At 37.6% G+C, this 14,375-nt stretch overlaps 1 protein-coding gene across 1 annotated transcript in view; it reads left to right on the top strand.

Annotated features, from left to right (window-relative positions):
- The window catches only part of ptgis (prostaglandin I2 (prostacyclin) synthase), a 76,106-nt gene extending 62,181 nt beyond the window's left edge, over positions 1-13,925 (top strand). Inside the window, exons 8-10 of the mRNA XM_028811736.2 lie at positions 5,300-5,481; positions 9,245-9,396; positions 12,321-13,925. Coding sequence (XP_028667569.2) covers positions 5,300-5,481; positions 9,245-9,396; positions 12,321-12,477 — 491 coding nt within the window. The 3' untranslated portion in view covers positions 12,478-13,925. The remainder of the gene's footprint in view (positions 1-5,299; positions 5,482-9,244; positions 9,397-12,320) is intronic.
- The last annotated feature ends 450 nt before the right edge of the window (positions 13,926-14,375 follow it).

Genomic DNA, 14,375 nt, shown 5'->3' with positions numbered 1-14,375 from the left:
AGCTGGTTAGCTGGGGAACGTTATAATATATAGTATATAAGGTACAGAATATTAAATGGTGTGGCGACGTCTGCTATTTTCCTTCACCTTGACTAATGTCTGGTACTGAACACCTAGTAAAAACAGACTTGCATATTTGAACACATGGGAGGAGAGGCTTACAGAAAATACAACAAAATCAGAAAGAAAGCGGAATCTTGTTGTCTTTCTGTGACACCCTCAGCAAACTATTTTTGCCTATCTTGAAAAGTTCATGTCCTACATTCTGGGTATCGTTAACAGCACTTTACTTCAGCAGAATGATCTACCAGCAAAGAATCAAAAGTAAATAATATTTTATTTTAAATACCAGAGTCAAGTACCAAGATATTAAGCAAAATCTTACCAGCGACATCAAGATAAAACTAGAACATTCAGAGATTTTTTTTTTTTATTCTTTATTTCGCCTTATACAATTTCTTGTATTAGGAATTTGTTAGTTTTCGCATACCCCTTGGGGTCAGAGCACAGGGTCAGGCATTGTACAGCGCCCCTGGAGCAATTGAAGGTTAAGGGCTTTGCTCAAGGTCCCAGCAGAGTAGGATCTCTTTTGGCAGTTATGGGGATTCGAACCGGCAACCTTCGGGAGACCAGAGCAGATCCTTAGCCTCAGAGCCACCACTCCACCCCAATCAAATATAAAAATAAAACCGGAATATCTTAGAATCACTATTCTTAGAAAAAACAAACAAGCAAGCAAACAAAAAGAAGCCTTAAATGGTTTTCTATCAAAAAAAGAAAAGATTATGTTTTTTCCTTTCTTGAGGTATTATCAATTCCTCCAGCATTCACAAAGAGATACACGTTTTCAAAATTAATAAAACAAAGTTTCATAACCTTGATTGGACGGCTAATTAGTTTTACTCAAAAATTCTACCCGTGATGTCTACACTGTGGGACATATAGACTTGTACTCTCTGACATGGCAATATGTAAAGATACTCCCTGGCATGACATGGAATTAACAGGCAATCAGGAGAAAGGGAGAAACCAAAAAACAAATACAAATTTATGAGAAAAACTGCTAAATCAGCACAAAAATATGCTCATCTGTGCTAACACTTCTCATCTCCTGTCTCTCTGTCTGATATACAGAACCATTGCATCTTTTATACTTACATGTAAGCCTTCATGCTATTTCTACAAAACCCTGGCCTGAAGTGACTTTTAACTTCCTGTCCTAAAGTCACTTCTTGGGTTACTATTGTCCTTCTTGGATTACAAGAACACTACATTGGATTGCCTTCTAGCAGCACCTTTTGTCCCTGCACTTTTAAACACCATATAGCATTAAAGAAGACCAGGGCTCAAGGTGCACCTACCGTCCTCCTATTCAGTGATCTGGTGACTAGGCAACCTGCTCCCAAGCTAGGGATACCACTTAACAGCTACCCTTGGCATGTCTCTTCTCTAATGGCAGGGATTATTGCCCACCAAGCTCTCCAGTTTTTGTACCCTGAATGAGGTGCTCCATTACTGTCAGTGCAGGGCTCTCACTCATCATCAGGGCTTCTGTGAAGCAGCACTTAGTCACCTTGGTGACTTTCTTTTTGCTCCAACATTCATTCACCCTAACATCATAGGGTTTGAAAATGCACACATTCAGAGTTCTCAACACTTCTCAAACATAGCTATTCCACACCAGCTCTCTCTGCGTATAAATACTCAGATTTAGTCAAGTGTATAAAAATGATTCAACTCATTTGCGTCATAGAGTATTTGCATATCATACTTCATATACAACACTACAACTCCCTTCCCAGCCTCTGCCATAATGGTAACTCAAACTTATTGGAGTTTGTGTAGTTTTGCCAAGAATACATACAGTATGTTGTCCTGCGGTGGGTTGGCACCCTGCCTGGGATTGGTTCCTGCCTTGTGCCCTGTGTTGGCTGGGATTGGCTCCAGCAGACCCCCGTGACCCTGTGTTCGGATTCAGCGGGTTGGAAAATGGATGGACATACAGTATGTAAATTTGCAATTAGGCAAGATTTTCAGGAAAGGAATTCATTTCCAAGGATAAACTGTTGCAAAATAAAAAGAAAATCTTCTTCTTTTGGTAGTTCCCGTTAGGGGTTGCCACAGCAGATCATCTTCTTCCATATCTTTCTGTCCTCTTCATCTTGCTCTATTACACACACCACTTGTATGTCTTCCCTCACCACATCCATAAACCTTCAATTAGGCCTTCCTCTTTTCCTCTTCTCTGGCAGCTCTATCCTTAGCATCCTTTTCCCAATATACCCAGCAACTCTCTACTGCACATGTCCAAACCAACACAATCTCGCCTCTCTGACTTTGTCTCCAAACCATCCAACCTGAGATGACCCTCTAATATACTAATTTCTAATCCTGTCCATCCTCGTCACACCCAATGCAAATCTTAGCATCTTTAACTCTGCCACCACCAGCTCTCTCTTCTGTGTATATTCTGTAGATTCTGTACATCTCCAACCCATATAATATACCTGGTCTTACCACCATCCTGTACACCTTCCCTTTCACTCTTGCTGTGAAAAATCACTCCTGACACTCTTCTCCACTCACTCCACCCCAATTGCACTCTCTTATTCACCTCTCTTACACACTCCCCATTACTCTGTACTGTTGATCCCAGGTATTTAAACTCATTCACCTTTGCCAACTCTACTCTCTGTATCTTCACCACTCCTGTGACCTCCCTCTCATTAACGCATATGTATTCTATCTTGTTCCTACTGACCTTCAATCCTCTCCTCTCTAGAGCATATCTCCACTTCTCCAGGGTCTCCTCAACCTGCTCCCTACTCTCGCTACAGATCACAATGTAGCAAACATCATAGTCCACGGAGACTCCTGTCTAATCTCGTCTGTCAACCTGTCCATCATCTTTGCAAATAAGAAAGGGCTCATTGACGATCCCTGGTGTAATCCCACCTCCACCCTGAATGCATCCGTCACTCCTACAGCAGACCTCACCACTGTCACACTTCCCTTGTACATATCCTGTACAACTCTTACATACTTCTCAGCCACTCCCGACTTCCTCATATAATACCAGAACTCCTCTCAAGGCATATGCTTCCTCCAGGTTCACAAAGACATAATTCATCTCCTTCTGGCCTTCTCTATACTTCTCCATAAACACTCTGCAGCGCAAAAATCGTATCTGTGGTGCTCTTTCCTGGCATGAAACCATACTGCTGCTCACTAATCATCACCTCACTTCTTAACCTAGCTTCCATTACTCTTTCCCATAGCATCATACTGTGGCTCATCAATTTTATCTCCCTGTAGTTACCACAGCTCTGCACATCCTCCTTATTCTTAAAAATCAGTACTGGTACAGTTTTTCTCCATTCCTCAGGCATCCTCTCACTTTCCAAGATTCCATTAAACAATCTGGTTAAAAACTCCACTGCCATCTCTCCTATACACCTCCATGCTTCCACAGGTATGTAATCTGGACCAACGGCCTTTCCATTCTTCATCCTCTTCATAGCTGTCCTTACATCCTCCTTGATAATCATTTGCACTTCCTAATTCACTATCTCCACATCATCCAACCTTCTCTGTCTCTCTCATTGTCTTCATTCATCAGAGTTTCAAAGTACTCTTATCATCTGCTCAACACACTACTCGATTGTCAGTACGTTTCCATCTTTATCCTTTATCACCCTAACCTGCTGCACATTTTTCCCAGCTCGGTCCCTCTGTCTAGCCAATGGTACAGATCCTTTTCTCCGTCCTTAGTGTCCAATCTCTCATACAGCTCATCATACGCCTTTTCTTTAGCCTTCGCCACCTCTCTCTTCACCTTACGCCTTATCTCCTTGCACTCTTGTCTACTTTCTGCATTTCTCTGATTATCCCACTTCTTTTTCGCCAACCTCTTCCTCTGTATACTCTCCTGTACTTCCACATTCCACCACCAGGTTTTATTTTTCCTCCTTCCTCTGTCCAGATGCACCCTTCTTATTGTCGGCCTTACTACTTCTGCTGTAGCTGCCCAGCTGTCTGGTAACTCTTCGGTGCCACTCAGTTCCTGTGTTACCTCCTCCCTAAGCTCAACCTTGCTGTCTTCCTTATTCAATTTCCACCATTTGATCCTTGGCTCTGAAATTAAAATTTACAGATTTTAAAAAGAAATTCTGTATGCCTTAATAAGTATAGACTTTTTCTTTTAGTGTCCATTTCAAACTGTGATTATATATTGTAAGTGAATCAACCATGCTTTTAAGTCTTTAAAGACTTGTAAGACCTTGTTACAAATAAGAAAAAAGTTGATGCAGTTTTGGGGATGGAGTTGATGGTTCCACAATTTTTAGAATGGGAAAAGTCTGGTGAACCTAAGCAAACAGACTGAACAGCCCTGCCCTGGGTGGTTTACAGTGCACTGCAGCACTAGCATCCATATTGGCAATGTTATCACTTGATGGTGTGATGCTTTGATTTAATTACTGAGACTCCTGGTACATCATCTAATTTGACAGACAGATAATTCCTATTTATGGTCCTGTAGGTGAAGGCTATTCCACCTAATTGTTTTATTTTTCATGAGAATTATATAAATGCCTGTAACGTGTGAGAATGATTATACTTGAAACTGCAATGACACAGCATGGTTAGCTTTGTGAGAAGCTGCTTCTCTCAAGTGCATTTGCCTTATTTCCAGTATAAAATAATATTGGATCATTGTTAACAATGCTAGTAAAAGTTGCTTGTTTTTCTGACCCAAACAAAACCCAGAATGAAAAATTTTAAAAAACATTCAATTTTTTAAAATTGCACTAGAAGTCCAAAGTACTATTTTTTAAGATTACTTTTGAGAGGAAAAATGACAAGAACCTTGGAAACTGATTTATAATTCTTAAGAATATTAGAATTGAAAGCTGATTAATTAATTTCTGATGACAACCACTTGAAGGAATTAAGATTCCTTGTAAAGATGTATAAATTGTACAAACAAAAAATAATAGTTTGGTGATCTTGGAATTGGAATAAATCTAAGACATATATATTTTTTATTTCGGGATCCATAATAAATTTTTATGTTTCTAACATGATGTTAGCAAGGAGAGCTACAGTATGTTCAACAAAAACCGAATCTCAAGACTACCTTTGCTGTTTAGTTGTTGCATCTACTTTTCTCAGTTAAACCCTGACAGCGCTGGTTTCATATTGTCTTGATTTAAAAAAAGGAGGATTGTTTCCTAAATTTTGAAGTACTGTAGTTGTCAAAATAGCCTGCATGTGCAATAAATCTTGCTTGTGTTTTCAGACAGCACCTTGAATGAGACTCTCCGTATGACAGCAGCTCCCTTCATAACCAGGGAAATTCTTCAGAATATGACACTGACTATGGCTGATGGTCAGCAGTACAACTTGAAGAAGGGAGAACGAATATGTCTCTTTCCCTATCTAAGTCCACAAATGGATCCTGAGGTCCACTATGAACCTGAGGTAAATGTACCTACATTGATGGAGGTTGCAAAGGGAACTAAACTTGACACAATACTTAGATATTCATTTGCATTATTCCTAAATTGAATTTGTGTATAAATTCATTGGCTCACCAACGTCATATGTGTCACATGCCATCATTTCCACATCAAGTGCTTCCTAAGTACAAAATAAATCAATTAACATTATAGAGGCCAAGCTGTTGTGGGATACAGCCCGGACACAGACAGGTAGACATCATTTAAATCACCAGACACGTTTATTTACAACTACTATTTACAATAAAGTGTAACACGCACACCCCAGTGCCTCAGCATCAAACTCCCTTAGTCCAGGCCTCTCTCTCAAATGCCTCTTCTCCTGACCACCTCCACTCCTCTACTCCAGGCTTCGTCCTCTTCCACCCGACTCCAGCTGCCGAATGGAGGGAGGCGGCCCCTTTTATGTTCACCCGGATGTGCTCCAGGTGCCTCCCGATGAACTTCCGCCAGCACTTCCTGGTGTGGCGGAAGTACCGGCTGTGTACCCGGAAGCACTTTGGGTGTCCTTGGTCTTCGTCCCCCCAGCACTTTCGGGTGTGGCGGAAGTGCTGAGGGCCAGGGCTCTTCAGGCATCTGGGCGCACCCTGGCGGTGACCCCTATAGGGTTGAGCTTGCATGCTCTGTTCCCACGGTCCCCATATCATCCAGGGCGGTTGCCCTCTCGTGGTCCGGAGGAGGCGTAGTCCCTCTTCTGGCTCTTTCGGGCGTCTCGGCTAAGTACCGCCCCCCACCGCTTGCCACACTGTGCTATCTGTCTTATGGTCCTCTCCTACAGTAGAATGGTTTACTTCTGTCACCGATGGGGGTGACAGTCTTAACCATGTCAAGAATATTTGGAGAACCCATTGTTAGTAGTTAAAACCACTTTTTCAATCCTAAAATGATATAATTGAATATATGATGTTGTTATTGGAAGTTTTGGCCTCTTGCTTTGTGTTTGATGCCACATTGCACTGAATGCTGCCTAGACAAGGTCTAACTATTTGGTCAGGTATTCTAACTACAAGCTACAGTGAACTGATGAAGATTTAAGTAATGTTGTCATTCAGAGCTGTGTAAAAATACTTATTGAAAATAAATCTACCTCAATATTTCTTTAATGAGGCTGAATGAAAAAGTCTGTAGTTTCTATGGTAATCAATTACCAGTATTACACCAATGCTACTGTAAGATTGTCCTTCAAAATAAAATAGTGCTCAGCATAAATTAGACATCTACTATAAATATGAGGTACAAACAGGAATTCAACCTTATGCATATGAGAGCCAGTCCCTTCAGCCAGCATCTGTTAGAGCAATAAAGTCAGTAAATACCCAATGCTGTATTGGCAAGAAACGGTGTTTTCCTTCCTTCAGTATGGAGTAATGGACAATTTTGGTGTTCTCCTTTTGGCTGCTTCAAAGGGTGCTTCTAAATGTCAGTATACAGTATATTCCACTTAATGCATAACAGACAGCTAGCTTTGCCCTTTCTTACTGTAATTTTTGATTATATTTTGACAATTTATTACAGTTTGCAGTTTCAGATCTAGAAGGAACAGAAATATTTTTGAGTACATGTCAAGGCTGATCTCCATAACATGTATTTGCCATCAATACAAGAAATAAAAGAATGTGACTTGCAGATGAGTTCTGCCATTCTACTTCTATTGTCCTTTCCTTTATGTAATACTCAAGGTTCTAAATTATCCTTTCTGAAGTCAGTCATTTCAATAATTTTTTATGCTGAATATTTCCTTTTATAATTAACCCACTATTAAATTCAAGGTATATTATTAACTCTCCAGAAGATGTATACCAGAGATATGCATTAATGATCTAATAATTTACCTATACAAAATATATTGCTACTTAAAGCTCACCCTTGCACACTAAACTAGAATATTCACATAATAAGCCACTATATTTTGCTTAACCACTGTGGCACCAATAGATTGTAGTTGCCAGGCAGTTGTACTTTTAGAGTTTCCAGAGCTCATAGACAATAAAGTAGCAACAACAAAAAAAAAACTTATCTCTGCTTGAAGGAAAGCTGACAACCCATTTATTAACTCTCACAAAACATTGGACAACAATACCTTGGCATCACTCCCTTAACCACTCACAGGACACAAGTTCTCACTTAAACCCCAGGTCTGTCTCCCCCACTTAACCAGTCATTATTACAGCAGGGTTCACTCTATTGTTTCATTAACTGGGCTCATAAGAATACAATATACTGTATATATAATATAATATAATGTAATAAAATATATATATATATATATATATATATATTATATATATATATATATATATATATATATATATATATATATATATATATATATATATATATATATATATATATATATATATATATCCATCCATCCATCCATCCATCCATGAAAATATTAAAGTGCCGAAACTTTTCGAAGTCAAACAATTTGTCACATATACAGCAGAAATAACCAGCTGTTATTCACTTACTAAATGCTCTATTTTATTAAATTTTTGAGTCAAATTATTAAATGTAACAGATAAGAACTGAAATCTGCATGTCTTTGGACTGTGGGAGGAAACCGGAGCTCCCGGAGGAAACCCACGCAGACATGGGGAGAACATGCAAACTCCACGCAGGGAGGACCCGGGAAGCGAACCCAGGTCCCCAGATCTCCCAACTGCGAGGCAGCAGCGCTACCCACTGCGCCACCGTGCCGCCCATTATATATATATATATATATATATAAAATCTTGTGGTCTCAAGACTTGTGCCCCAAGAACCTTGTTTACACAAGATTAAAAAGACACTGCTTTTTGGATTTCAGGATACCATATAAACACTTCATCATGCTTCTTTAAATTTGAAAGTGAATTCTAGAAAACAGAGACTTCTTTAGGTTCTGTTTTCAAATACGACCATAGGGAAAGTGCAGACTAAGTTACCTTGTCTCAGCAGTGAGCAGGAAGCATGGGAATGACCTACCAAATGAGCAGCAGAAGGTGCACTATTGCACTTTTATTTTTGAATGATTTACAGCATTCTATTCGCAGCATATGAGCAAGGCCGAACTATAACTAAGTTGACCACTCACGTGATTGGACTCTTTTAGAATTTGCAGTAGTTTGGACTATGGAAGAAGGACTTGCCGGAAAATGTAATTAAGAAAAAAGTATAGTATTTGACTGATAAATGTAGTGAGGTATAATAGTAGCCCTAAATGAATTACTCCAGTGCAGTACACGACCCTGAGCTGTATTGTCGCGTGGTGGGGGCAGCAAAATTGCTGTACCAGCGCATGCTTCCCTAACCTGACCTGCAGTACAAATAGAAACTTAAGTAAAGTAGCTGCATGTGCTTCATTATTTTACATCTCTGGTGCTAAGAAAATTTACAATCCAAAAACTCAGGCTGAATGTTTTACTACAATAAAGTAAAAGTAAATTCAAATGCCATCTCCGGCTCACATAAGCAAGTGGCTCCACTCTGTGGCATTTCTGGTAATATTTTAAAACCACACACATTTTATTAATATTTAGTAAATACATTTTTTTTTATCTGTACAGTACATTCATTCTTTTTCTGAATTTACAAACTGCAATCTCAATTCAGGGTCATAGCTCAATCCAATTCAGTTTATTCTTATTTAGCACAGACTTTTAAGATAGCTGGTCTTTACACAATTGAATGATAACAGGCTGAATAAAAAAATCAGAACCTTATTATCTGTTTCTTTGTCACAGAAATTCAAGTATAATCGATTTTTAAACCAAGACGGCTCCCCTAAAACAGATTTCTTTAAAGGGGATAAAAAGCTTAAGTACTCCAGCATGCCATGGGGAGCAGGGAGAAACATCTGTGTGGGACGACAATTTGCAATCAACAGCATTAAACAGTAAGTGTCCTGAAGTATGTGGAATTTCTGCTTTTTGAATTTTTTGCTTTTGTATCATGCTGGGACGTTTCTAGACTTCTGGGTTGTCTATTTTGGGAGAGGAATTCTCTTCACCTGTCCCCTGTTTGTGGCATTGCTTTGAGACCCAAAGTGTTCTCTTGGTTTTCTTATGCAAAGAAACTGCCATATTATCATGTAACAAAGTGACTATAACTTCAGAAATTTGAGTGACGTTTGTCTTATTTTTTTCCCATGTTCTTGTGGCATTTCTCCTGATACTACTGTACTTTCACACTCCAAAGATAAATGTAACATAAACCCTTGTGTCTGGATTGGTTGGTATGGATGTTCATGGGCACATGCATGAGTTTGATCTGCCTTGATCGAGATATTGCCTTCGTAGACCTTGGTGTAACCTAAAGTAGACTCAGAAAATACAATCCATCAACTAAGCAATGCCTTTTGCTATAGTTTTGTATTTTTTAAGATAGTGTGAATATTCTAACCAGTGCTACATTTTATAAAGTTTCCTTCAGGCTTCAAGGTATAAGTGAGAATCTCTAATTAGATTTTCGGGCATTATTGCATAAAACATTTTATGACTCATTACTTACTACCTTAATTCTTTAAATATTTTAATTTCTTTATATTATCTTTGAAGATCAATACAATTACAGGCATAACATCAAGTTTTATTCTTGATACAAAAGTAACTGTAACATAACACAACATTTTCAGAACTGTTTAATCCAATTCAGGATCACAACGGTCAGAGCCTACCCTTGGCACAAAGCAGGAAATGGCCCTTATCAGGGTGTCAGTCCATCTCAGGGCTTTGACACTCAAGCACCACATCCACACTTACGTTCTCAGGACCAATTTAGAATTACCAATTACCGTAACATGCATGGCTTTGAGGATATGGGGGAAGAACCAGAATGCTCAGAGGAAAGCCCCACAAACTCAAGAAAAGTGTGTAAACTCAACACATGAAACAACCGAGTATGCGATTTAAAGCCAGAATACTGGATTTTCCTATTCATCACAGAGAAACATGGAAATTCACCATAGAGATCACAATTTGATCATATACGTAATTTGTACAAAACTGCTAAATCGATACAAATAAATGGATAATTTGATCAATTTACACTGAAGATACAAGTGACGTTCAAAAAGTTTCCACACTTTTTAAAAATTGCATTTATTAAGATTTTCAAAAACAAATTACATCACTTTTCTACATAGTCACCTTCCTTTGTGATGCAATTTTCCCAGCATTGTAGCAACCTTTTAATGCCCAATTGCTACTCCTCCCACCTTTATCAATGAAAATATTAAAGTGCCGAAACTTTTCAAAGTCAAACAATTTGTCACATATACAGCAGAAATAACCAGCTGTTATTCACTTACTAAATGCTCTATTTTATTAAATTTTTGAGTCAAATTATTAAATGTAACAGATAAGAACTGAAAACTGATAAATTGCTGGGCTGAACTTGTTCAGTTAACATAAGCAAAATTACATATTTTACTTCCCTTTAAAGGTGTCTTAGGTTGTGATAAATTATCTTATATAATTACCTATATTATCTTATTATCTCTATAGAACAAGGTCTGTGAAGAATAGAGTGAAATGTCATAAAGTACAAAACATATTTACATGCTTTAAAACAGTGCTGCTTGAATGCAGTGAGGCATGCATAAGAGCGTGCTGTAAATCTGGCATTCACAAACGCATATATATAATGTCATTACATCTCTATATAAAACATCACAACAGCAGCAAAAGAAGATAATTGTAACAAACAATAAAGTGGCTGTATGAACTCAGAAAGAAAGAAAGAAATGCTAAAAGGAAAAAGAATAACAGAACCAAATTGAAAAAATCTAGAAGCTACTGATATATTCTTGAAAATTTCTTAATTATGGTTAAGAAAAAAGTAATAACATCCCACTCAAAGCAAATTGTGCAATACTAGTGCTGACATTTTTAGTACTGAATTCCAAAAGCATAACGCAGACGTTTCTTCAGAAAACCATTCACGTTTGTTTTATGGCTTGTTTATAAAACCAATCAATTCTGATGTACCATCTACTTTTAATCTGTAAACATCTGAACAATCAGACTCAGAATATCTATACATTGAAGCATGCAGATCACATTATATCAGCTCAAAATGTTTCATCTTCTTATGAATATTGTTTAGATTTTTATAAAAGAAAAATGGATTTTTAGGGCCAGTTCTATATCGTATTGTTTTGCCTGTTTCAGCCCCCCACACACACAGACACACAAATCCCAAGACATTTTAAATATACATATCTTTGGGATATGGAAAAGAGTCTGGGGTACCAGGAGAAATCTGTGAACTTTATGCATCCACAAACCGCAACCAATATTGTGTTCAAACCCATAGTGTGAAATAAAGAGAACAGGAGACTCAAAAAGGTTTGGGGATGGCCACCAAATATACTGAAAAAGCAGCAAAAAACATGTTGTTACAAGTGAAGTTCAAAACAAAACTGAATACAGATAGAGAATTTTATAATGGTCGGACACAGGCAGGGGATGGAACAGGGTGACTGGAAGAGGAAGTGATGTCTTCAGTAAGTGGGTTCTGAGGAGGAAGATCTCATTGGGGATGGAATGAAGTGATGTCATCAGAGGGAGGGTTGGTGGTGACGTCACTGTTTGGCTGGTTCTTCTGCTGGTCTGCAGGTGGACAAAAGGAGTAAGAATCTGATGAGAGCACCAACCCAAGGTCTGGCTGAGAAATAACATCATTTGAGCCCATCATCCTTCTCTCAAGCGCATGTGTGTGACGTGCTACCACTGTGCTAATGTGCCACTCAAAAATTAATGTTAATATGCCAACATTTTAAGACAACTGTAGTCCATTTTCTATTTTTTCCTTCTACAGGTTTATCTTTATCATGCTTATGGCCTTCGATGTGGAGTTGTGTGATTCCGAAGCTTCTCTTCCAGAGGTAGATGTGAGCCGATATGGATTTGGAATGTTACAGCCCAAAAAGGACATAAAAATTCGCTACAGGCTAAAGATCAGAAATTTTACCTGAAGACCAACACTTTGTGTTACTAATTACAATGTAATTGCATATTTGCTAGGTCAGACGTACACTTTCCTGGTGTTGATGTGTTGGTGCATGCCCTATCAAGGACTTGTCTGATCTATTTATTTTTTGTTGAGCTCAGAACCATACAACTCTGAGTTGTAATGAATGAGTTTAACAATGCTTGAACAAATGCTCTGTTTTATATTATAATACAGGCTTCTCCCAAGTTACAAATGAGTTCTGTTCCTGCCAACATTCATAAAATAAGAGGACTTTACAGTGAAAATGTGCATGTAAGAAATTATCGACACAAATGCACAATACTTTAATTATTTGACAGAAAAATGTTTAGGTTCATGTTGCTTAATTAGAAGCCAATCCTTATGGATAACAAAACTTCTAATTGAATTTATAGTTGTTTAGTATTTTCATTCTGCCACATAAAGTCATTCTAGTATTATATATTTTTCCTAAATGCTATGCACAGGTTAGTAATTCTTAGTCCAGATATTTTATTGAAAACAGATATTTCATGATGTAACAGTTGTAAATAGGACCAAGTTAGAAGATGAGCTGCTGTTTTTTATTTCTTTTGCATGTCATTGTTAATCGGAAACTGGTTCAGAAAACAAGAAGCAATTTAAACACAGTGAATGGAGCTGTTTAAGAATAAAAACAGCAATTAAGGTTTTGGAAACCTAAAAAACAAGTCAAGCCAATGTAGCAAACAAATGCTGGTTGAGGAGTAACTGCTTCAGCAGCAATATTGGCTTCTAATCATGAAACAATTGGGTTGGAACAAACACCTGCAGCTAGTGCGGCCCTCCAGGACTAAACTTGAGAATTAGGTACTATATCAGAGAACCACTTCCGATTCTTCTACTTTTCTAAAGTGTATAAATTCCAATTTTAAAAAGAGGAATTTAGTTGTTAAAAAGTGATGTAAACAAGTGAAGATGAGAATAAGACATTGGTAAAATAATTCAGTTAATGTCTGTCTTAAGTAATTTACTTTGATGTACTGAACTGCAGTATTCTAAACTCTCTCCAGCCTGCTGTGTCTGCACAACCATACTTTTCATAATTTTACAGCTGCTTTATTCTGTTATTTTGAAGACAAAATTAAAAATTTACTCTGAACTATCTTTACAATATCTACAAACTCTTGATCTTCAAATGTTGTCTTCTGTATAGACAAAAAATATTTTTTCAATGCTCTCCTGATAAAATCAGCTTTCCATTTATTCAAAATTATAATTTTTTGTAATGCAAGTACTAAGCAGGGCTGGGATGCCCGTCCAACCCATGTGGCATTTACACATATTCTAACAAGACCTGTTATAGGAAGAACCAAGTACAAATTAGTGTTTATTGTTTGTCCACTTTGTAGTTCAGTTAATCTTTTGTGTCATTTACAGTATTTATAATAAATGCACCATTTTTTTGTATAAGTTTGACTTTCTTGGTGTTTATTTTTAGTTGAAGAGTGGATCAACAGCACCTTCTTATCCTTCACAACACTGTGAAATGAAAAGTAATATAAGGTGATTTGCTTTATTGATTTATCAGCTACATTATTCATTGATCCATCTTGTATCAAGTGGTGAAACAAAATAGGAATCCATACATTCACTGTGATTTGCGCTTAATACTATTTATGCTTTTTTTATATATATTTAAACATTTTAAAAAGTTCAAAAATCATTGAACTCAAAGTTAGACAGCATGTGAAACGAGGCATTGCTTAAAATACAAGTACTGTGTGAAGTGAAAAGTCAAGCAAAATGACACCTTTTATTGGCTAACTAAAAAGATTACAATATGCAAGCTTTTGAGGCAACTCAAACCCCTTCTTCAGGCAAGATGTAATACAGAGACTGGAGTTCCCTGTGTTTATATAC

Source organism: Erpetoichthys calabaricus, chromosome 10 (assembly GCF_900747795.2).
Source record: "Erpetoichthys calabaricus chromosome 10, fErpCal1.3, whole genome shotgun sequence".
Taxonomy (NCBI): Eukaryota; Metazoa; Chordata; class Cladistia; order Polypteriformes; family Polypteridae; genus Erpetoichthys; species Erpetoichthys calabaricus.
This window is presented reverse-complemented; position numbering and strand designations above follow the sequence as displayed.